Source organism: Trichosurus vulpecula, chromosome 8, assembly GCF_011100635.1.
Source record: "Trichosurus vulpecula isolate mTriVul1 chromosome 8, mTriVul1.pri, whole genome shotgun sequence".
In the NCBI taxonomy this organism is placed as follows: Eukaryota; Metazoa; Chordata; class Mammalia; order Diprotodontia; family Phalangeridae; genus Trichosurus; species Trichosurus vulpecula.
Window position 1 is genome coordinate 102,590,943 of NC_050580.1, and position 25,104 is coordinate 102,616,046.

General features: G+C 37.4%; 1 protein-coding gene across 5 annotated transcripts in view; it reads left to right on the top strand.

Moving 5' to 3' along the window:
- The window catches only part of GPAM (glycerol-3-phosphate acyltransferase, mitochondrial), a 72,101-nt gene extending 47,285 nt beyond the window's left edge, over positions 1–24,816 (top strand). For all 5 annotated transcript variants that reach the window (XM_036735493.1, XM_036735492.1, XM_036735496.1 and 2 more), the window contains 16 exons: positions 524–673; positions 2,511–2,607; positions 3,025–3,161; positions 4,335–4,434; positions 5,188–5,400; positions 7,535–7,648; positions 8,731–8,816; positions 9,733–9,851; positions 11,596–11,666; positions 12,329–12,593; positions 13,375–13,517; positions 15,271–15,348; positions 18,163–18,303; positions 19,611–19,800; positions 20,154–20,212; positions 21,119–24,816. In XM_036735493.1, coding sequence (XP_036591388.1) covers positions 524–673; positions 2,511–2,607; positions 3,025–3,161; positions 4,335–4,434; positions 5,188–5,400; positions 7,535–7,648; positions 8,731–8,816; positions 9,733–9,851; positions 11,596–11,666; positions 12,329–12,593; positions 13,375–13,517; positions 15,271–15,348; positions 18,163–18,303; positions 19,611–19,800; positions 20,154–20,212; positions 21,119–21,235 — 2,080 coding nt within the window. In that variant the 3' untranslated portion in view covers positions 21,236–24,816. The remainder of the gene's footprint in view (positions 1–523; positions 674–2,510; positions 2,608–3,024; positions 3,162–4,334; positions 4,435–5,187; positions 5,401–7,534; positions 7,649–8,730; positions 8,817–9,732; positions 9,852–11,595; positions 11,667–12,328; positions 12,594–13,374; positions 13,518–15,270; positions 15,349–18,162; positions 18,304–19,610; positions 19,801–20,153; positions 20,213–21,118) is intronic.
- Positions 24,817–25,104: the final 288 nt, after the last annotated feature.

Here is a 25,104-nt window from a genome sequence, read left to right on the forward strand (position 1 = left end):
TATTATTATTTCCATTTTGTGGAAGAGGAAACAGGCCGAGAGAAGTCACGTGGTTTGTCCAAGGTCCTATACCTAGAAGTTTCTGAGACAAATTTGATCTCTGGTCTTGCTGACTCTAAATCCAGCATTTTATCCATGTGCTGCCTAATGGAGTTATAAATTAGAGGCAAAGTAATCTTTCAGAAGGAGAAATCATACATTTTCCTGCAGCCGCCCTTATACCCCTCTGGTACATATCCTTACGGATAGTCGATTCTTTTCTTTGTTCCTTCGGTCTTTTTTTCCTATATTGCTTAACAACTCTACTTGTTACTTTGACCTGAGTTAGAACTTTTAGAATCTTTAGTGGTTACTTGACAATTTTAGGAGTTTTACCCAGAATGCCATTCTTTCCATTGCTCTAGGAGTGTTACTCCCTTTAAAAACATTCTGAATACTGTTTCATCTTTGTGAATTGAATACTTTAGGAAATGTTGGATGTAGAAAGTAGCACAGTTACATTGTCTTTTGTTTTTCAAATCAGAGTACAGGAGGCAATTGAAGAAGTGGCTTCTGAATTGAATTCTAGAGATGGTTCTGCTCAGCAGCAATCAAAATCTATCAGCAAAGTGAAAAAGAGAGCTAAGCGGATTCTCCAAGAAATGGTTGCTAATGTCTCACCAGCAATGATCAGGTAATGAGAATAAGAAAACAGGTTGTCAATAGAGTTGACTCTTTCAGGTCAGCAAAATCAATAAATATTTTTGAAGTTCCTATAATGTATAGAACATATGTTAGTTGTCAAAGAGAAAAAAATGAAGAAGATGTAGTTCCTGTCCTAAAAAAATTTGTGTTCTCGAAGTGGGATGCCACACTTACAGAAACATCTGTAATGTTAAATGGCACATTAGGTCATTACAGACATAGATGGCATTTTGGGAGGCAGAGATAAAGAAGAGGGCATTTCGGGGATAGGGAACAATGTGAGCAAAAGCATAGGGGTGGTGGGAGATTGTGGGACAAAGCACGGGGTTCAGTTTGGTTAGAATATAAAGGGAGTAGTACTGACAGATAAGGTTGTAAAAGAAGATAAGCTATGATATGAAAATACATTACATTGTTTTAATCTCTTTTACATCCATCCACCCCCCTTTCTATTTTGACTGCCATCACCTTCATATAGGCCTTCACAGTGTTCCCTACCCCTGAAATGCCCTCCCTTCCATCTCTGCCTCCTGCAGTCCCACCTATGTCTGTAATGATCTAATGTTCCATTTAATATTATAGATGTTTCTATACATGTTGCATTCCTCTACGTTTTGCTAGCTGTAATCTGACACCTCTGCTCTAGCCTTCCTGAGTGTAGCTTGAACCAGATTGAAATGTAATTGGGAAATGCTTAATAAAATAAATATACAATACAACATGGATAATATTAATTTGTGGTTTTAGAAGACCATGTCAATACATAGCCCATAGGCTGAGATCCCTTTCTATTTGAACTTGGTAACATTAGGTTATAGCATCATTGATTTAGAGTTGGAAGAGATTTCACGGATTTTTTTTTTTTTTGGTCCATTTGATTCCTGATTTAAAGATGATGAAATAGGCCATATAGGTTAAATGACTTGCTCAAGAAAATCAGATAGATTAATAGCATAGAATGGATTGATGAGGGGAGAGTCTAAATGCAAAAACCTCAGAGAAGGTTACCATGGTAATGTAGGTGAATGGTATTAAGGGCAGGATGGTATCATATAGGTGATGGCAATGAGAATAGAAAGGAGGGAGGATGGATGTAAGAGATAAGGCTGTAATGTATTTCCAAGCAATAGCTTATCCTATCTCTTTTCTCCACAGAACTCAATAAATATATTTCACCATACCCTGAAATATTAAAAACACTAGTTGAATTACTACCACTTGTGTTCTTACCCCAGCTTTCTCGCTAACCTCTTTTCTATTTCTCTAAGCACCTTTGTAGCCAGATTTTGGGGAATTATTATTGAGTGAGAATTGTCATTTTGCAAATAACACTTGATGCTATGAGAGTAGTATATATATTAGCATATTAAAGCAACTTTGGAAAATATTTTGCCTGGTGTATTTTTATCAAAGAACACACTAGATTCATCATTCTGTTTACCTAAATATTCCCTTCAAATTTCAGTTGACTGTGGTGATATTTGCTTCTGAGATCTAAGTTATATAGAAATCTAGTTACATATGACTGAAGTTGATTCTCTTTTAGCTGACTACATAAATGAGTTCTGTAGGAACAGGAACAGGCCAGTCAAGAGTCCAATAGCTTGGGATGAGCTGGTGGTCTGGTTTTTGGGGTAAAAATGAGCATTATCTGATGCCCATCATGATTAACGAATCTATAAATGGACACATACTGGGTTTCGTTAACCATTATGCCAATCCAGTAGGCCAGTTATTTGTAGATAGTTTTAATTACAAGTAGCCTCTGAACTAGTGGCGAGTGACAATTGAGCAGAGGAGCATCTTAGCATTTTGTTCTCTCCTAGGCTGACTGGATGGGTGCTACTAAAACTTTTCAACAGCTTCTTTTGGAGTGTTCAGATTCACAAAGGTCAACTTGAGATGGTCAAAGCAGCCACTGAAGTAAGAGGATTAGTCTTTTTGTTGACTTTTAGTAAGCCTTTTACCCTCAGCCCCCCATGTTTACTAAAACACTGGGTTTTTGCTTCTTTTTTAGTTTCAAATATTTTGTAAGGTCTTTATTTTTTTCTTTCTGAGGGTACATGCCCCTTTTTGTGGGATCCCTAGTTAGAAGTCTCTGCGGTAGCTGCATGGAGTCTAGGTTAGATGGGATCACCTCTTAGTGATTGTTAGATAGCAGTTTTCAATGTTTAAAATGCATTGTTTAACGCATTCATCCATGCTATTTTGAGCGGATGCATTTTTGCTGGTAGTGTTGTAGCCTAGGTTGATTAATTTGCTAAATGTTATGCTATGATTTACCATTTGTATTTACCTTTTAATTTAAAATTGCGCATCTTTTTTCTCCCTTCCAATCAGATGAATTTGCCTCTTATCTTCCTACCAGTTCATAAATCCCATATTGATTATCTGCTACTCACATTCATTCTTTTCTGCCATAACATCAAAGCACCATACATCGCTGCTGGCAATAACTTGAACATACCCATCTTCAGGTAAGAATCAATAAGCTTAATTTGAAATCCAAAGTAAAACTGATACAAGTTTAGTTTGAGGTTTTATTTTGACCCCTTTATTTTATAGCACAACTCTTATGTACACACATGTAGTGAGTAGGACCTTGAAACTCCTTAGGGAATGTATCAGTGGAGAAAAGACAAGTAGGAAAGAAAATGAATCGTCAAACCTCAACTTTAACTCTTCAAAGTGAAATGTGCAACATCTTTGTACATTGACTTTTACTTTATCAGTTGCAAAGAACACAAAGAAATCCAAATTGTAGGAGCTCTGCGAGAGAATAGGAGGACAAGAGGATGTGAATTTACAAATGTTGAATGAATTAATAATGCTAGCTAACATTTATATAGCACTTCCTGGGTACCAGGCACCGTGCTAAGTGCTTTACGGTTGTTCTCATTGGATCCTCACCACAACCTGAGGAAGTTGGTGCTATTATTGTCCATATTTTACGTATGAGGAAACTGAGGCAAATGGGTTAAGTGACTTGCTCCCAGGATCACACAGCTAGTAGGTGTTTGAGTCCTGATTTGAACTCAGGTCTCCCTGACTCCAGGCCTGTTGCCTTATCTATTGCACCACCTAGCTGCCCCATTAGCATGTGGCCTAACAACTTAATACTGTACTTGAACAATACTGTTAAAATAAGTAGCAGATTGTAACTTTTTATTGTTAGACACATCATGAAAACTTTTTCCAAATCAGTTGTTATTAGTGGTGATTTAACCTGGACAGAGCTCTTCTATTAAAAACATTTGTTTTATAGCAAAATATGCCATAGGCAGGCATTCTAGCACTTTATGTCAAATGGGTATTTGATAGAAACTTGCATAAAGCACCCTGTCAGTTTTGAGAAGGTGAAGATCACATATAGGCCTCTTTGATTTGGAACCAATTATAACAGAGCCTCTAACATAAACAATGATAATCTAAGGACTGATGAAGAGTAATGTCAGTTATTGAAATGAGATATTAATTTAGAAACTGGAGTGCTTGAACATTTTTTGGCATAGATAGAACAGCTCAAAAGATATACATATGATTCTTATGATGGTTGAAATAGCCAAATGCTGAGTATTTGAAAGATTTGGGTTTTGAAAGATGAAGCTGTCCTTTCTGCATGGAAATGGTACATTCTTTCATTTTTACAGTACGCTGATCCATAAACTTGGAGGCTTTTTCATACGACGAAGGCTAGATGAGACATCGGATGGACGGAAAGATACTCTCTACAGGGCTTTACTCCATGGAGTATGTGTTCTCTCTGAAGCTACTGTGTTAGTTATTACCTGAGAAGAAAGTTAGAAATTGTCTTGAGATATTTTACTGAAGGAAGAGACAGTATGGTAGAAGGAATAGAGGGCCTACCTTGGAGGCAGGAAGACCTGGGTTCAAGTCTTGCCTCTGATGGGTCATACTGATTCCATTGTTAGTATTGTGCAAGTCTTGCAACTTCTTTGTCCCAATAAGTTGCAGATGAGTTGCCAATCTACATTGCTAAATGGAGCTTTCTACAATGGGAGATCCACACACTGATAATTATCACACCAAACAAAATCCCTTCCCACCAAAGTGAAGAAAGGTGAATATGGAATGTGAGTTTTATTATTCTGTAGTTCCCCCACACTAGTACAGGGCAAGTTATTCTGCCATTACCTTTAAAGATACTTTGCTAGTATATGAATCTTTTAATGTTTTAGTTTGCATAAGTTAATTGTGATTAGTATAATGAATAGAGAGTTGACTTGGCAATCAGGAAGACCTGGGTTTAAATTCCAATGGACGCATCTTGCTTTGTGACCAAGCTCCTTAACCTCTTGGTGTTATTTTTTTAAAATTTTTTTTAAACTGCAGCGCAGGTGCCAGTCCTCATGGTTGGTTTCCTCATTGAGAGTAAGGAAATGAAACCAATGAAATTGTAGTTTGGGTCCAAGGGAAAAAAAAAAAGCATATGGTAAGTTTTATGATTTTGACTTACTGTTTTGTTTTGCCCTCTTGCCTTAGCACATCGTAGAACTGCTGCGACAACAACAGTTTTTGGAGATCTTTTTGGAAGGAACACGTTCTCGGAGTGGAAAAACCTCCCATGCTAGGGCAGGCCTCTTGTCTGTGGTGGTGGACACTGTTTCTACCAATACCATTCCTGACATTTTGATAATCCCCGTTGGAATCTCCTATGAGCGGATTATTGAAGGTCATTACAATGGTGAACAACTGGTAAGAGTGTCTTTTAAACATTGGGTAAAAAATAGTTGTTGTTTTTTTTTTTTGTGGGGGGGAGTCAGAAGGGCTTTGCCATCCATACCACTTTCTTGCTTTAATTTAGTTAGTTTTTGGTGTTAATTGTAATAACTATTGAGCACACCCTCTTTGCAAGTCAGATATTTATTAAGCACATACTAGTTGTGAGGCACTATGGAAATAAAGACTTGAGGTAGGTTCAAAACATAAATACAAATAGTAAGCACAAGATAATTGAGAAGTACAATTGAAAGCATGAAGGAAAGCTTCATGGAGGAGATAGCAGCCCTGGAAGAAGAGAACAGTTCTGAAATGTAGAATGGAGAGAATACATTTCAGGGATGGGTAGCAGCTTTATGATTGAAAGGAGTTGGGAGATAGAATGCCTTATTTGGGTAATTAGCCAACTTAGCTCTAGAATGAATGATAATGATAGCTGAAATTTATGTAGTACTTTGGAATTTGCAAAGGGCTTTATGTAATTGTCTTATTTGAAGTGACAAATAAGAAATAAGAATGAAAAGGTGGGTTGGAACCTAGTTGTTGAGGGTTTTGAATGCCAGATTGAGGAGTTTGTATTTTATTGTACCGACAATGAGGAACTGCTGACAGTGTGAGAACAAGGAAGTGATTGTTTAGGTAGTTGTGGATTCTGTCAGCAGTGTTAAGCTGAGAGGTCCAGGAGTATGGTGACAGAAATAATTTTTAGGCTTATATGACATCATTAGCAGCATTTGAGAGAGCAGTTTCTTTAGAGTATTGTAGTCAAATGTCTGATTGTAAGGGGTTGATATGAGTTCTTACCCATGGATTTTTTATTTTAGAAATGTGGTTTTATTTCTTTCCAAGCTGGTTATAGATGTAGTATTAAGTCTTTGAGGAAATGTTCTCAGAGTCAGAAGTACTTCTAGGAAAACTTAGTTTCCTTCTTGTATTGGCTTTTCTTTCCTGGGTCTGTACTCCACAGCTGTTGGAGTGGCAGCTCTGTAGGGACTGAATATAGAATTATTTCAAGTGGGAGTGGGTCTCAGGTATGATTATGAGAATCATTCCTTTTTCTGTTTGGAGTTGTTTCTGTACAAGCTCTGAATGCATAAGGAGACTAAGCCACTACTAAAGGAATTTGATACCAGTTTTAGGGATTCACTTTGGCCCTAATTTAGTTTTAAAGCTTTAAATATTGTTTATCTTCACTTGGGTGCCAATTTTCTGATGTGTCAATGAAGGACATCAGATCACACATTTGATTACTCAGAAACTTTAGAATTTCAGGGGTTAAACCTCATTCAGAGGTCAGGGTGAGGCCTAAGTCTACCATTCCAGTCTTTTAGATTTTGTACATTTGGATTCTGGGTCAAATACTACTGACACTCACCTCTGAAGGATAAGTAAACAGGCACTTACCTAAAAATATAAGTTCCTATCAAAATTACTATAGAGTAGGTTTTTTTCATCTGTCATATAAAATTGTTCATTCGCCAGCTTGAGATTTACGGTATTAATTTTTTCTTTATGTGATTTTTAATAGAATATGTCACACATTTTGTTTCTGGTTATCAGAGACATTCTGTTGTCTGTAACAAAAAACTTGGGATAGCTGTAAAATTAAGAAGGCATGGGTTCAATTCCTGTTGGTAACATACATGAGTATGTGAAAATAGGGGAGTCACTTCAATTCTTAGTGCCCTAGGCCAATCTGAAATGCTGCAATGGAGAGAATTCTTACTCTGGGAGTTCCCTATACTGGTAGAATCACAGATCCAGACTCTCACACTCACCAGAAGAGTTTAAATATTCTGTCAACTTCTAGATACTGTTCTGAGTCTTATAAATTTGAATCTCTTTCTTGTGTATCTTTCTTGAAACTATATCAGAGTAACTTGCTGCAAAGATTTTTTTTTCCTCATTTCACTGTTTTCCTTTTGATATTTGTTGCATTGGATTTGTTTGTGCAAATCCTTAATTTTATGTGATTAAACTTGTCCATTTTATCTTCTGCCCTTCTGACTTTCATAAACAAAGTTGCTACTTTGATCAGACAAATAATTTAAGGGTTTTTTTTTGCCCAATTTTCCTTTTTTCTTAACTGTTATTTTTGATTACTTGTCAGGGTAAACCCAAGAAGAATGAAAGTTTGTGGAGTGTGGCAAGGGGAGTCTGTCGGATGTTGCGTAAAAACTTTGGCTGTGTCAGAGTGGACTTTGCACAGCCATTCTCCTTAAAGGTGAGTCGAGAAGCATCAAGATACTGTGTAAGATGGAGTGCTAGGCTGAGAGTCAGGACATCTTGATTTCACTTATGGCTTTTCCACTAACCACCTGATTTTGAGCAGCTCCAGGTCATTTACTCTCTCTAGACCTTAGTTTCTTCATCTATAAAATGAGGAGATTGGGCTCATCAGTTCTGTTGTCCTAAGACTGGAAATAGAAATGAGAGACAAGGAGTGGATATGAGGAGGGAACCCAAGAGGCAGGGGGACCCCTTTGTTATGGCCATTTTTCTTTTACATAAGAATATGTTAGTGTGCCATGCCTGATAGTAACCCATCCTTAGTTAGTATTTCAGTATTCATACAATTAAGACTATACACAACTTTCCCCTGTTGCACATGTCTCTTTCCTAAGCTTTTTACAAGCCTTTACAAGACAGTTTCTGCATTTGGTTACATGCTAATTCTCTGCAATCTTGTATTATAGTATTTGTGACTCCTGTACTACAAAGTTTATTGGGGAAATTGTTGTTATCCTAGCTATCGTTGTTAATACTGTGTGCCTTTTCTAAATAATAATAAAAATTTGGAATTCAAATTCCCTGTAGGTGATGATAATCAAGTGGGAAAAATGAGTGAAAAGTTCCAGTTTGATTTGGAGGATGTCTTGGGTCAGTGGTTCCTAACCCATGGGCTCCAGATCATTGAGGGTGTGAAGTTACTGAGGAGTCCATGAATCCAAATTTGCACCAGCCATTGTCATTTTATATTTTCTCAATAAGTGGAAACCAGTACTACAACTAATATTACTTGCGTGTTCCATGAAATTTTTAGACATTCAAAGGTTTTCGTAGTCAAAAGGCTGGGGAACCAATGAGCTAATTTAGCAGTGTAGAATATTAATTTGCATTTAGTTCTATGTTTAATTTAAATTTGTCCTTTTATAGTTCTTTGGAAGACTAGATGGGTATATTTCTCATTGTGCTCAGTGTCATGGTTCATTGGGAAACTGTCCTTTTCTTAACTTATAGCTTGTTTTCTAAAAACAAAAATTAGATACTGAAATGAGAGTGAATTATCTTGGTGTAATTTTACAGGAATACTTAGAGAGTCAAAGTCAGAAACCTATGCCTGCCCCACTTTCCTTGGAGCAAGCTTTGTTACCAGCTATACTTCCTTCAAGGTAAGGTTTTTAGAATATTGATTTATTATTAACTTAAAGAAATGAAAATAACTTAGAAAAAGTTTACATGTTTTTTCATTATCTTTCCGCTATAATTTTTCTGATAGCCCCAGATAAGACTTTGATTCTCATTATCATTTGTAGTGGATATTTTATTATTTCTAGAATATATTCTTGAATTAAGGATGCAGTTATCATCTATGAATTATCTATAGATGAATATGTGAGTGTTATGTCTGTTGTGGTTTAAATTAGTTCTAGTAATAGATTTTGCATATTGCATGTTAATTCAATTTGTAAAAGAACCTTGCTGTTTTAATTTCACAGAATTTTTCATCAGAGCAACTGAATAAGGCCTTGCTTTAGGAGCAATTTCAGAGTTGTTGAACTCTGAAGTGTGTTTTAATAAGATTGTCACGGTGTGCTTCTTGTTGCAAGCATTCTTTGGGTGAAGTGTTGCTGGAATGAATGACACATAGTGATAGTTCAAATATATGTTACATTTCTTGGATATAATGTTGAAAGTTAGGTTTGTTAGTTTGTTAATGCAGAAAAGCATCTTGTTTTTAGGAACGAAGAAATTTTGAAGCAGTTATCCATAAGGTGACTTAGCATGCCTCATAACTTACAGTGCTTTTTATTTCTTGCTTTAATAGTGTGTGTAAGACAAATTAGCTCTTTTTAACTTGCTTGTAAGAAGATGGGAATTTCATATACTGTCATATATGGTCACTTTATGAGCTGTTTTTGCGTAACTTTTAAGTAACAAGAGTGGTGGGTTAAATACTAGGAGCAGGTGGCATATACAGTCGTGACTGATATAAAAACACAAACCTTAAATAAAACTTTATTGTTTTTAAAGTTGGGACTCATCGAATATTCATTTTAAAATTTAAATTGAATTTTTTTTCTCCAGACCTAATGATGCTGCTGCTGATGAAGGTAGAGAAGCTACAGTTAATGAATCCAGAAATGTAAATGATGAGCCATTCAGGAGGAAGTTAATAGCAAATCTTGCTGAGCACATTATGTTTAGTAAGTGAAATATCAAAGCAATTGAAACTGAATTTTATTTTGTTTTATTTTAAAGCTTAATTTCATTTGGCTTACTTGGAGTCATATATTTCTATATGTGTTTTTGGAACTAACGTATTTTTGGTGAGTTAGTAATTGTTTTCATGTCCCATCTATAAATTACATTATACATACAGATTACCATATACATCTATTAAGGTATACTTACTTTAGATTTCCAGCTAAAACATTATGAACTATCTCTAGCTTGATAAATTCAATGACTTATAATAAGTAAGTGTTAAAAATGTAATATTTTTCTTCTCATTCAGTTTTTACTGAAAACAACCTCCTTGGAATAAAAGTTAAATGAGGTGAACTGTGGGGGGTTAGTCCTACAGACTATTTGTCTTATCTTTAGACTTTGCTTGGGCCCTGGAGCTTTTAGGTCTACTTGACATTAAAGATATTATTATAGGGAAACATGGGTTTCTGTGCAAGTATTTTGTGCAAAGAGGCTTCAGAAAATTGTGAGACATGTAAAAATACAGCCATGAGAAACTCCTTTCTCTCTTCCCACAAATATCGGTAGCTGGCTGAATTCTCAGTCACCAATTGGCTAGTCAGTTATGATTCTAATGGATTATTATGCCTAGTGGAGTGGCTTGATGCTGACTGATGCAGTAGCCTGGAAGGATATCCTATTTCCCCTCCCTTCTGTTTATTTGACACAGGAAAGCACATTCTTTGCTGAGGGCAAAATGATACAAATTTGAGCTGTGCTCTGAGCACATCAGAAGAGCAGAGGATATCATTAAGGCCTTATTTCAGCTTAAACATGTACCTTAGCATGTCTTAAGTAATTGGGGGGTGGGGTTGGGTTGGCATGGGGATAGCCTATTGGGTCGTGGGCAATACTTGTGTGATTACAGTTTTGGCTACTCAGTTGCTGTTCATGTGCAAAAAGACAATGACAGATAAATCTATGTGGGAAAGCTCTTTTCCTTTAGTTGGATGACCTGTGTGTTTTTAGTAACAGATGGTTTTCTGTGGTTTGGGATGCAAAGTGTAATCCTTCTGTAGTTTTTCAAACAACATTGTATTTTTTTTTATACATAAAGAAAATGAGGGTGAGTAGAAAGAAACTTGAGAATTTAAAAACAGACTTCTTGATGATGCTAGTAGCATTACTTCTTATTAAAGTATAACTATGGTCTGGGAAGGAATGGAAAGGACTTGGTGGTTTAAAAGAAATTTGTGAGTAGATATGTTCAAGAAAACAGTCAAAAAATTGGTTACTGGATATGTTATAAACTTCTGATCTACCATTGTTTAGTGTAAGTGAAGACTGAATTTGATCCACTTGACATCTTCTTAAACACCTTCTGATAATGTCCTTCTTTCCCATTCTTTCATGTTCACTTACCTGTTTGAATTATAATTTGTGTTTTTGCATATTACCCCAAATGTTCTTTTATGAACTGCAGTAATATGCCGAGAACAATTTAAATAGTGGAGTATGCCTGGAAGAATGGTGAAAACATGAAGGTATAAATGAGGTAGATGAGAGTCTAGGGCAAGTAGCATTGTATGAAGGATTAACCTCCAGGATCCACTGGAGAAGGAAATGGAAACCACTCCAGTATCTTTGCCAAGAAGCCCATGGACAGCTATGGAGTCATGAAGAGTGGACACAAGTGAACAACAACAAATGTATTCTAAGTTATGTTAGAAAGCTTAAGCCTTTTTTTTTTCTTTCTTCTAGCTGCTAACAAGTCATGTGCTGTTATGTCAACACACATAGTTGCCTGTTTACTACTCTATAGACACCGGCAGGTAATGTTTTATACATCGTAAAATATTTGTTAAAGTTTTGTCACCAATTAACATATTTAATCGAGCATCTGTGTATTCAATGCCATGTTAGGGGCTGTGAAATATGAAAGATAACAGAAGACAAGTTCTGGGTTCCCAAGAAGTTCGGTCTTGTTGGAGAAATGCACAGTGTGCATGTGGAACAGAATATAAGATCAGATGGTTTTTGTGCATGATAAATGCTTAGTACTGAAGAAGTTATATAGAATTCATTATTAATATTCATAGCTGGGAAGCTAGTTGAATTCACATTTCTGTTTCCAAAGTGAGAAAAACACTGTGCAGAGATCAGATTGCTTAAAATAGTTTTCCCTTTTGTTAACTTTAAGTATTTTTAACCTGGATTCCGATGACATGTAAATAGCCATTGGTCCTTCCATCTGTGACCTGGTGGGTTACCTACACTTAAATTTTGCCTCCTTCATGACCTAGCTCTGTGGTAATTTACTGGACTTTTTTTTTTATGTCATTTGACCCTATTACCATGTGTCCTAATGGTGAGGTATGGTTGCTCTTTACATAGGGATGACATGACAAAAAAATCACTCCTTAAATATTTTTGGCATCTTGACTTTTCCAGACAATTACCTTAATTGTGATGAGGCTTTTTTCTGTTTCTACAGGGAATTGATCTTTCTACATTGGTAGAAGACTTTTTCATTATGAAGGAGGAAGTGCTGGCTCGAGATTTTGACCTGGGGTTCTCAGGAAATTCAGAAGATGTCGTCATGCATGCAATACAGCTTCTGGGAAACTGTGTAACTATTACCAATACCAGCCGAAATGATGAATTCTTCATTACTCCAAGCACAACTATTCCTTCTGTTTTTGAACTTAATTTCTACAGCAATGGGGTGCTACATGTCTTCATCATGGAGGCCATTATGGGTTTGTAGATCCATGGCACATGTTAACTAAGACTAGGGAAGACTTATGTTTTAAGTGTTAGAACAGAGTTTCATGGTTTAAAAAAACCAAACAACATAATTAGATGTTGTCTCATCGTGGTAGTACTGGGCTGAAAAAAATCAGAAAAGAAAACCTCACGTAGTGTTTAACTAATTCACATAGTTAGCAAGTATTTATTCGACACCTACTGTATATATAGTACTATGATGTGCACTGATTGAAATAGAGAAGGAAACAGGAAACGTGCCCTCCAAGAGCTTTCATTTTTGTTGTTAAGACCGAACCAGATGTACACATACAAAACGTTTAAGTAAGAGTGTAAGGCAGAATATGATGAAATGCTTACATATATAATACAGATGATATGTGTAATCAAAGTTCAGACAAGGGGAAGCTCATAGGATCAGAGTTGGAAGGGGCCTCTGAGGCCATCCAGACTAGGTCGGTGTAGGTTGAAGTGGTTGGGGAAGGAAAGCTTCATGGAGGAATGTGGGAACTGAGCTGACAAAGGCCAGGCTGGGCATGGGGGGCAGGGGGCAGGTGGGGGTGGATTCACTTAAAATTCAATAAATATTTCTATGGAGACCATTTTCTGGAATAACATTAGTTTGTAGTTACTGTCTTATCTTAAGACACTTAAACAGTTGGTCAGTTTAGTCATATTATTAGGATGAAAGGCTAATTTTGTATTGGTTTTTAAGTTTCTCTTAGAAAGGTCAAGCTCCTGTTTCTCATTTTTGTTTTTTGTTTTTTTTTTTAGCTTGCAGCCTTTATGCCATCCTGAATAAAAGGTGCTCTGGGGGTACTGGAGGTGTATCACCCAGCATGATTAGCCAGGAACAGCTTGTCCGTAAGGCTGCTGGTTTATGTTATCTGCTTTCTAATGAAGGCACCATGTCACTAGTAAGTGAATATTTAATCATGGCATCTGTTCCTATTTATTTCCTTTTCTTGAAAGTGTTCTTGAAAAGATTATTGAAGTCTTTTTCTTAATTTTTTTTTCTCCTTCACTCTAGCTTTCTTTTTCCATCTTGACACATGAACAAAATTCATTGTATATATTGGTTTGCAATCATCATTGTACACAGCTGTGGAAATAATAGGTTTAATTGATAAGACCTGTCAATTGCGGCTTTATTATATTTGCCCTCTAATAAAATCTTATGCAAATGCCTTTTCATGGCCTGGTGGTGACTGTAGGTTCTTGAAGGCTATGCCATCAGACCTCAGACTCTGCTGGCAATCTGGAATGGCTTTGAATACAATATAATGATAGCTCACCTTCAGGATCAAATGTAAAATCCTCTGTTGATGTAACCTGGCCCATTCATACTTTTCCAGACTTGTAGTTTATTCCCCTACATGAACTCTGTGATGTGGCTAAACTAGCCTACTTGCTGTTCTTGCAATTGACACGCCATCTCCTATCACTGTACCTTTCCCTTTGCTATTCCCTCCCATGCCGGGGAATGCCCTTTCTTCTCACCTACCTCCTACTTTCCCTGGTTTCTGTCAAGTTCAGCTCAAGTCCTTTTGCAAGAAGCCTTTCTTGGTCGCCCTTGCTGCTTAGTGGCAGCTTCTCTTGAGATTTAACTTTGGTCTGCTATTTATCCTGAATGTACCTATTTTCGTGTCTTCTTCACTCAAGCATAAGTTCCTCAAGGGCAGTGACTTTTTTCTTTCTTTCTTTCTTTTTAACTGTTTTTGTATCTTTAATGCTTAGCACAGTGCTTACACATAGTAAGTGCTTAATAAATGCTTGTTGTTTGATTCAACAGTTTTTTATAGAAGAACCATTATAGTTCAGAGAGATTCATCACCAGATTGGCTGAAAAGGTGACAAATAATAAAGTTAAACTTTTACCTTATGATAGGTTTTAAGTTGTTTCAAATTGTAGTAATTGCCTAATTTTATCAGTGTGGTACCAGGTTCTTTAGAGTAAACACAAGTATCTGCTGAATTGTTTCATTTTGGTGGTTTGTAATCAATAAGTATGTGTCCTCAGGAGTGAGACTGCGCCACAGTGATCCATGGGTGGCCATGGAGCGTTCTAGACCATATTTTATCCTCTTGTCCTTTTTTTTTTATATAAGATATAATGAGGATCTCATTGGAGAATTCAATCCTTGGGTACTCATACCTGATTTTCTGTGTGTAATTTGAGGTATGTCAGCAAGGAAAGGGAAACGGAGGGTTATGCTTTCTAGGCTGGAAATGGCAATTTTCTTTTCCTTTTTGGAAGTTTTTGAATGTTTCATTTCCCCATCCATAAGTGGTATGTAGCCACTTGATGTCTAAGGTCATATGAATCTAGTGGAGGGTCTTTCTTGAACAGAAGAAAATGGTGTATATGTTCATTCTAAGCAGCCCTTTAGTCTGCTGCATTTGGGAGAAAATCAGTTTAGTAAGGACCCAGGTATACTTGGTGCTGTGAGAGGTGCTAACCTGAAGAGTTAAACAAGATACCTTCTTTTTTTCTTTTGGAGCTTACATTCAAACAGAAAGGGGTGATTCCAAAAAAGAACTGAGTTGGGAGTAAGTTATAATTTGCTTGGTCTGGTGGCATTTAAAAAATATAAAGATAATGTTTGTTAGCTACAAAAACACTGATAAATATGTGCAGAATGTTCACTTCTAAAATATTTTTCTTTTCAGCCTTGCCAGACATTTTACCAAATTTGTCATGAAGCAGTGGGAAGGTTTATACAGTATGGCATTCTTGTAGTAGCGGAGGTAAGATGAATCATTTATCTTTATTTTTGGATCTGGCATAAGGGAATCTGGGAGGACAGAGGTTCCCTTTTAGACCCTTGCTTTATAAGTCTGGGCTCTCAGTGCTCAAGCCCCAGCCAGAGATATGATTGTCAAAAGGGAAAGTTCCTATCTGGGGACCTGGTTTATGTCCAAGGAAAGGCATGTAGGCCAGCCAGAGATGTCAAGGAAAACAAACCCATTAATGAGTTTGAATGCCGTGAATAACATGTTATAACAATGATAGCCCATCTAATGTTCAGTTTTATTGACAAATAATAGAGAAGAGTGGGGGGAAGAAGGGAACCTGATATATGATTCAGATATCTACATATTATCATAGACTCTGTGCTATACTGGGGAGCACAGAGACATGGGTGCATTCAAGTGATCTATTTAAGTGGCAAGGCTTGGTCCCCTGGGAGTGGTATCCTCCAGGGAGGGGACATTTGCTCCTGAGGAGGAGAGATCTGCTCAGGGTGGGTCAGGGGGAGCTCTTCTAGTGGAAGGAAGATATACTACAAAGTGCCCTTCTGAGAGTGGGATTCTTAAACCCTGATTTTGGTGACTGACTAGACCTGGCTGATTTGCATGAATCTATGTTCAGGGAACATAGATTTTACATGCATAGATTCTGTAAAGTACAACTTCCCTCATGGGGAATCTGTCATGGTGGTCTTATGACACGCATACATATGCAGTGTAATCAGTTGTTCTTTCACTAAGTAACTTCTCCTTCCTTAAGGTTCAATCAATTCTTAACTACTTCCCAGTAAAATTCTGGTAGCTCCTATGTACTGACCTCAGGTACACTCCTCTTTTTTCCTCAGTGTGTTCAGAACCTGACTCAGTCTTTCTCTCATCCCCAACTCCTGTCCTTGTACTGTGGGACTTCAAAACATATGTTGCTATTCTCCCAAAGATCCTAGCCTCCCAGTTCCTCATCGTAACCCATTTCTTTGTGACCTGCTCCTCCATTTCATCTCAGCTGCACTCTGAGTTGATGTGTGATTTTGCTGTCATCCACAGATGCACCACTTCCATGTTCATGAGTTCTGAAGTTCCCTTTTCAGATCAGTCTGTTGTCATTCCACTACTCCTCCCTTGTTTTGTCCTCACCATACCTTTCCATCCTTTGACGCCTCCATTCTTTCCCAAGCTATAAACTGCAGTGGCTCCCTTCTCCTCCTCCATTCTTCACCTTTGACCCCTTAATGAGCCAGTTCATATTCACACTTTTTCCTTATCTCATACCCCTTGCTTCCCTCATCTTCTTGTTGCCCTTGCCTTGCCAAGCCTCATCCTTGGATCATTCCCGTCATCTTTTACCTTAACACCAACTCACATGCTGATGAATGAAACTAGAGAAAACAATGAAACAATCCTGACTAGATCCACTACAGATATGTCACATAATCCCAACGAGGCCTTCACTGGGGTAAGGCAGTCCTTTGACCCCTCGCTAATCGAATCACTGTCCCAGGGCAGTTTTTCTAAACTTTATCCTTCCTTAAACCTCCCATTGCTTCTCCCCTGCCCTCTCAACTGCTTCATGTTTCGCTGAAAAAATTGAGACGATTTCCCGAGCTTCTGTCTTCCTCATCTCATACCACCTAGGTGCCTTCTGCAACTACCTCCTTCTCTACTCCTGTCTCACATGAAGAGACGACCCTTTTGTTTGCTGGGGCAAAGCCCTCTACATGCACAGGAGACCCCATTCAATCCCATCTTTTCCAGCAGATGGTCTCCTTTATTATCTCCGCACTCACTTATTTTCAATCTCTCCCTGTATCTGGCTGCTTCCCTACTGCTTACAAACATGCCCATGCCTCCTCCATCCTCAAAAAGCTCTCACTTAATCCATTCTTGCTAGCTATTGTCCCATATCAAATTGATCTTCCTAAAGTACAAGTCCTACCATGTCACCACACTATTTAGTTCCTCATCATCTCCAGGATAAAATACAAAATTTGACTTTCAGAGCCCTTCATTGCCTCCTATCTCTTGCCCTGCATTTACTTTTCAAGGCTTTTTATGCCTACCCCCATATAGTTTTTGATTCAGTGACTCTGGGCTCCTTGCTGTTCCTTGCAAAGACAATCCATCTACTGACTGCGTGCATTTTTTACTGGCTGCATCCTATACTTGCAACTCTCTCCCTTCTCCTCCTCTCTCCCTCCAGGCTTCCTTCAAGTCCCTGCTAAAATCCCACTCTCTGCTTTCTAGTGCCTTCCCTCTACTGATTTTCTTTAGTTTTTCCTGTTTATAGTTTATACAGTTGTTTGCTTGCTGTCTGGCCTATTAGACTGGAAGCTCCTTGAGAGCAAGGGCTATCTTTTACCTTGCTTTGTATTTCCTTTCCTTAGCTGGCACATTCCTGGCTGACACATTGTAGATACTTAATAGATGCTTGTTGACTTGGTGGCTGACTGAGTAACTTTGATTTTAATTGTAGTTCTCCGTGGTAAAATTGATAGGGATATTATGGTGAGTATAGGGATGCAATTTAGGGGGCAGGATTGATTTCAGCATTATTTTGCTTATTTTGGTTAGTGTTTCATAGGAATTTTAGGAAAAAAACTGGAAAGTAGCTAGGAAGCTGCTTCAGAATAGATAGAGAAGCAGTAGAGAGATTTGTAGCCTGGGCCAGAGAAGGGTTCAGAAAGGACCAACCAACCTGTAGGTGTCAATTGATTTAATTGAAACTCAGATCTTAAATCTCTTCCTTTCTCTGTGTTGTATGTCTGCACTTAATTAGTGATCTCTGGTTAACTGTTGCACTTCTTCCCAATTTAGCAAGATGATCAAGAAGACATTAGCCCTGGTCTCACAGAACAGCCATGGGACAAGAAACTTCCTGAGCCTTTGTCTTGGAGAAGCGACGAAGAAGATGAAGATAGTGATTTTGGTGAAGAGCAGAGAGATTGCTACCTAAAGGTATTTTTGCGTGAAATTTTGGAGTCTGTGGCAGTGTGATGTTGGTGCAATTAAAAATAATGGCTCAGTTTATTGGTGTAAAGGAAATGAGGATTAGAAAAATCAGAAAGATTAATACGTGAATAAAATCTTTTTGTGGAGGGTTGCGTGTGTGCATGTATGTATGTGAGAGAGAGAGGGAGAGACAAGAGACAGAGAGACAGAAAGAGATTTAATGGAGATATTTAAGACAGCCACTCAAAAACAGGCTGAATCTAGAAAGGACAAACCACATTATTTATCACTTTTAAAAAAAGATAAGATATTTTTGTACATACGGAAATCATCAGCACTGAAGTAGGGCACTCTGAAGATTAATAACTAGAAACGGTAAGAGTGCCGGCAGAAGCTATCCAATATGTCACCTAAGCCACATTCTAGGACCATGACACTTCCATTTCACTACCTCCCCATACTGAGAGAGAGAGAGAGAGAGAGAGAGAGATATCCCTGTGCCTAACATCAGCTGGCCACTGTGGTTTAGTTTATAGTGGTGTTTGTCAACTTACTGTAAAAATGATCCTTTTGTGAATTCCCATAGTACTTTGTATCTCATATGAACTTCCACACTCTTCTTTCTGTGTCCAGAGAGATTATAAATTCTTTGAAGGCAAGGACATCATAGTCATCTTAATTCCCCTCAGCCTCTAGAACATTGCCCTGCACAGACTTAGTGCTCAAAAAATGGAATTGCAACAAATTTAATTCTTTTCATTAAACAATTCTTAAAGCACTTGTTATATATTTGGCATTCTGCTTTGCAATGGTTCTGACAAAAATGAAATGGCCACCCCCAAGGAGCTTACTACCTTTTGTTGAATTCAAGCCTGTTCTTGTTGCTTATGTTGCATTCCGTGTTGCTTGTGAAAGTCACTGATTTCACATCTCTTCCCTTACATGAACCCCAGAAGGACTGTCCCCAGGGGTCAGTATGGGGAGGTAGTGAAATAGAAGTGTCAGGGTCCTGGAATTTGGCTTAGGCGCCATGTTGGATAGCCTGTCCTGCACTCTTTGGGTACCTGACTCAAAGATATCTTTGTTTCTAGTCATTAATCTTTAGAGTGCCTTACTTCAGTGCTGATGATTTCTAGTAAGTATCTGTGTGTACAAAAATACCATACCTTTTTTTTAAAGTGATAATGTGGTTTGTCCTTTCTAGATTCAGCCTGTTTTTGAGTGGCCATCTTAAATTGTTATCCAAAGAATATTCCTCTGAGATTGTTTACTTTTTAAAAAAAAATGATAACTTTTCCTGTTAAATTTTCCAGGTGAGCCAGTCCAAAGAACACCAGCAATTCCTCACTTTCTTGCAGAGGCTCCTCGGGCCTTTGTTAGAGGCCTATAGCTCAGCTGCCATCTTCATTCATAACTTTAGTGGCCCTGTCTCGGAACCAGAGTATCTGCAGAAGTTACACAAATACTTAATAACTAGAACAGAAAGGAATGTTGCTGTATATGGTAAGTCAAGTCACTTTTTTGAGAGACGATGAAGTTGGTGATCGAAATGGGGAAAGTAACTTTTATGCTTTGATTTGTGAACATGATTTTAGGCTGTTGGTACTAGAGATCATCCTTAGAGACATCTGCCCCAACACATGCGTTTAACAGATGAGAAACTTGAATCCCAGAGAAAGGGGCATGAATTGGTCAAGAAAGATGACAGCAGTGGCAGAGCTAGGCACAGAGCTCTTAGGATCCCCAGGCTAGGGCTCTTTTCCTTCCACCATACTGACTTTCTGCTGATACTGGAAATCTAATGATACCATGTTTCCTATCTTAACCTCAATGTCTTATTCCCCTTCCACATACAGCTGAGAGTGCTACATATTGTCTTGTGAAGAATGCAGTGAAAATCTTTAAGGATATTGGGGTAGGTATCCATTTCTGATATTGTAGAAAGTTACTTTCAGTTTCATTCCTTATGTATTTAGGTGTAACTATAACTTAAGCTACTCCTGCAGGGCTTGGGGGTGGGGATGGGGGTGGTATGTATATGTACTTTTTCAGAGTAACAAAGACATTTGTGGATGGTGGTAAGTAAGGACTATTTTATAGAAGATTTTTTGGCCCACAATCTTGCTCCTTTCTAACGTTCTTTCTAAGGCATCTTTGTAAATAACAAGTACGTGTGTCTGTAGCACCACACAAAAAATTGGTTAAATAAGCAATCACATTTGGCTTTTGCATTTACTTTTAAAATATGATTGTGGCTATTTCTATTAAGTGAGTATTATCATGTGGCCTTACCTTAGACTTGCTGCCATTCAGTGTTATGTGTAAAATCAGTGAGGGGTAAGAGATGGCAGGACTGACTGATGGTGGGAATTTTTTTGATTCTACTGACATTTTAAGCCACTATTTTCAATGCTATGTTCCAAAGGTTATTCACACACAGTTGAAGGGGTTCTCTGTTGGCTCAGATTTTCTTGGAATATTTTTTTTTTGGATCTCTTTGCCTATCATATTCTGCTTTATGTTATACTTTACACTTGTACATGTAAAATGGAAGCTTCTTGAGAATATGTTATTTCCCACTTTTGTATCCCCAGCACCTAGCATAGTATTTTATCATAATAGACAGCTAATAAATTCATTTGAATTTAATCAAAGTAATAGACTGGTACAAAACTATTATTATTCAAAGCAGGGATTCACATCTCCTTTGGTGTCTTTGTGGTTGTTGGAAGTGATCAACCCCCCTGGGGTAGGTGAAAGGCTAGAGTGAAATAGAGATATAAAATGGGAAAATAATATGACCTGTTTCCTTTTCTCTTAGGTTTTCAAGGAGACAAAACAAAAGAGAATATCAGTTTTGGAACTAAGCAACACTTTTCTACCTCAGTGTAACCGGCAGAAACTACTGGAATATATTTTAAGCTTTGTTGTACTGTAGAAGAACGGTAGCGCCTTTGCCTGAAGAGAAAAATGCAGAGGGTGGGGGGCGGTGAGGCCAGCACAGTCTCCAGGATTTCACTGGCCCAACAGTTTGAGGTGCCATTATGTGGTAGGACTTCATCTGACTGGATCCACTGGAAGACAAGTGCCTTCTTCCCTCCATGGATTCGTAATAATCCTAATTCTGCAGTAATATAATAATCTACAGTTAACACTTGGATTTAGCCTCAATTTGCAGATCAAAATCAGTAGACTTAAAAGTGAAATCTTAGTAAATTATTTTGGATTTTATTGAATAGCTACGTTATAAATAACTACTTTTAAGGTCTAATTACTGTGACTTTTGCAAAAATGTAGTGAGAAGCAAAAGCCCCAAGCTTGTTTAGCAAACTTAGTGCTTTCAGCAAATCCACCAGAATTTTAGTGCTTTTAAAAATGAGTTAAAATCATCCAATTCACTGACTTTTTTACTATCTTTAAAAAAAAGAGTAATATAATTTTTCATATATGCACCTTTTATTTGAAAGCTCTTCACAAATTGAATGGGCTAATGCAACTTGTAGCCTGGGATCAATGTTGTTTTCTTTGGTGTCTGATGTAGAAGATGTTTTAGAGCTGCATGAAACGAAATAATAGCTCAAGTCAAGAAATTAAAATCACTATAAATAACATAGCAGGGAATAAATCTAGTAGGCAGAGTTCAAAAGGACCTGGCCAAATATCTTTCACTTTTGCAAAAAGTGCCATTGAGTTTTTATCAACCATAGTATGTGACTGATCATTCAGCTAGTATTCAGGACCTCCTGTTTTATATTCCTCTCATGAGGTATGCACCTTTCACAGCATTGTGTCTCTTTACTTCTTTCTGAAGTATGAAGGAAATTGCCACCTTCTGGATTGTCCAGAATGGACTTATTTCAGTAGCATCTGGGTGCTTCTTGGAAGGCTCCCACCCAGCCATGGATAACTTGACTTGGCTTCTCTTCAGGTGGTGATGTCTGAGCCTACAGTGCTGTGGCTGGAGGGCTGCTGCCGTGTGGTGGACAACATTTGGCTTTGTAAAAAACCCATGGAAAATTACAGGGAAATTACATGCCAAAACCTATCATGTTAAATGTTATACCGCACAGTGGGAAGTAATTATGAAGGTTGTCTGTTTGTAATGGGCATGTGCCATTTTGTTAGCAGACAGCATAATTGTATGTTAATTGCACTAATGTTGATGTTCCCTTATGGATAATGTGACATTAAAATGTTTTGTAATGGCTTGCTACTCATCCATGGTATTATGAAATTAAGAGTTTTTTCCTAATGAATGTAGTGTATTGTCTTTAAATCTAATGTAAAATTACCAAGACTTGTTAATATTGACAACTTTCGTTTTAAACACTATTTAATAGTATCTCTTGAAAGATCAGGGATTTTTGGATACATGTTACTAACTGGCATTACACAAAACTTTTCACTTAAAATGCCCAGCAATGATGCTATAATCTTGTGATCCTTCTTAAGAGTCAAATTCCAAGTTAAATCACAACTTATTCTTTAATAATGCTTTCTGGAGAACTAAGCAAATGGTTATTTTGATAGTAAACTAGTCTGAAGTGTTTGCACCTCCTTTCCAGTCTTCTTGTGTCTAAACCACTGTTCTGGGGCGGGGCGTAATGATAAAATTCATGTTTTAACCTTCCAGTTTATTAGCCAGACTAACAAGAAATGGACACATTTACATTAGTTAGGAAGAAATACTTAGGAAAGCTTCCTTTTTTTCTTAGTTTTGCTTTATCTTGGGAATGAGACCTTTTTTCTTTTAAATCATCTTAGGGGATTTGGGGAAACCCAGTGAACTCTACCCTTTTTTTAAGTCTCCAAATTTCAGTTCAAAACTTTGCCAGCTCTCTTGTAGTTTGCTGGTAAGCTGATGTGGGAAGGCCTCCTGCACAATCACTCCAGCAGGGTTCTGCTGCTTATAACCTGAGCTTGCTTTGAGTAAAGAATAATAACTTCTCTTTTTGTTTCCTGTTGATACATTTAGATCCCATCTGTTCCCTGTCCCCCCCTCCATGTCATTCCTAGAAGTTCAGTCAAATGCTTTGAAAAGTGAAGCGAATAATCTTACCACTTAACTAACTCACTGTGAACATAATTATGCATGCTTTTTGTTATTAACAGGTGCTTTGAAAACTTTTTAAGGAAGAAAACTCTCAACCAAAGTACACTAATTCAGAGATCCTGACGCCAGAGATAGTTTTAGAATAATGCACTATTCAGTGCCTCAGTTACTGGAATACATTTAGTTCATTTGTAGTGAAACTGCAAAAGACAGAGCTCCATCCCACTCAACTATAGCCAAAGCATACTGTTTGCTAACAGAGATATTTTCTGTGTAGTATTTTCTTAAAGCTGGTGGTTTCCATTTAAGGCTAAACAAACTAGGTGCTTGTAAATACTTTGTGGTTTACTGTACCGCATGCGCTTACGTCAATCCCAAGTGCATGTCCTCCAGGGGAAGACTGAATGAAGGACAGACCAAGTAATTATAAAACATTACTCTTCTTAATGACAATATCCTGTGTAATTCAGACTAGCAGGGAAAGAATTATTTTTTCCCCCTCTTAAAAACAACAGCAACAAAAAAACCCCACCTCCAACAGAATGAAATCTGTTGAACTAGAGCAGAAAGTATTTATAGATTTTAGAATGAAGGAGTTGAGATGTGTGAGAATACTATCTGAATCCAGATTACTGCGAATTTAGTTTGCAGTTTGGAAAAGATTTACTTTATATTTTGGACACTAAAAATATCAGTGATAAAAGATAAAATCACACTGAAGCAAAAGGTAACTTGCATGCATTTTATGTGATTGTGTTGCATATATGTGAGTGCGCGTGCGCATGCACACACACACACACACACACACATGCACAAATTTATATTCCCCTGGAGTTAATAAGCACAGAAAACTATTAGGATGTTGGGTTGCTAAAGAAGCCTTTTTTTTGGAGGATTAGTCTCAAGGCTGGTTCATCTTAAAGATCTTTGATCTCTCTGGAAAGTACAGAGCCATTGCTCTGATTTGGGGCAAATAGTTGTATTCATAATGAGGACCTAGCAGTCAATATTGGCATGACTGAATGCAGATTAATGTGAACAAGTAGTTCTAGAATTGAGATAGGATGGAACCTGTCTGTTGATTTTTGCTGATTCTAGTTTGGAAGAGTTAGAATGTAAAAATCATTTTGGTTCTTTTTAGGAACTGGAGACTCGGTACCTTGCATTTTAGTCTAATAGAAACTAATGATTACATTTTGAAAGAAAAATTTTTGACTTTGTTCTAATATCTCGAACTCTGAAATGCCTCAATAGCAGTTTTTAAACTACTTGCCTGTTTCTGTATATACAAAAAACAAATTAATATTGTAAAAAATATTGATAGAAAATGTTGTAAAAAATAACTGTTGAGTCTGTGAACTAAACCAGTTTGGAAACGTTAGCTAATTTCTATGCCTGTTAAATGTCATGTCAGAAGCACAGAAATGTAGTTTTATTATAATAAATTACAAAATCAAAATGTTTCATTTCTCTGTGCTTTATTTTTGAGAAGTGAAGGGGGGAAGTTATTACTTAATTCCAAAGTGGGTAGGATGGGGAGTGGAAGCACATCACTGGGAATCGTTTAATATTCTCCTTAGTTCTGTACAAATCATGAAATTGTTAACTTTTTTTGAGTGACACTGATTTCATTGGCACTGGGAACTTCCAGTGTGCAATATTCTTCCACCAATACAGATTGGCAACATCTCTGTAATTTAACAGTCTCAGTAAGTTGCCCGGTGGCATTGAGAAGTTTTAACTTACCCATAGTC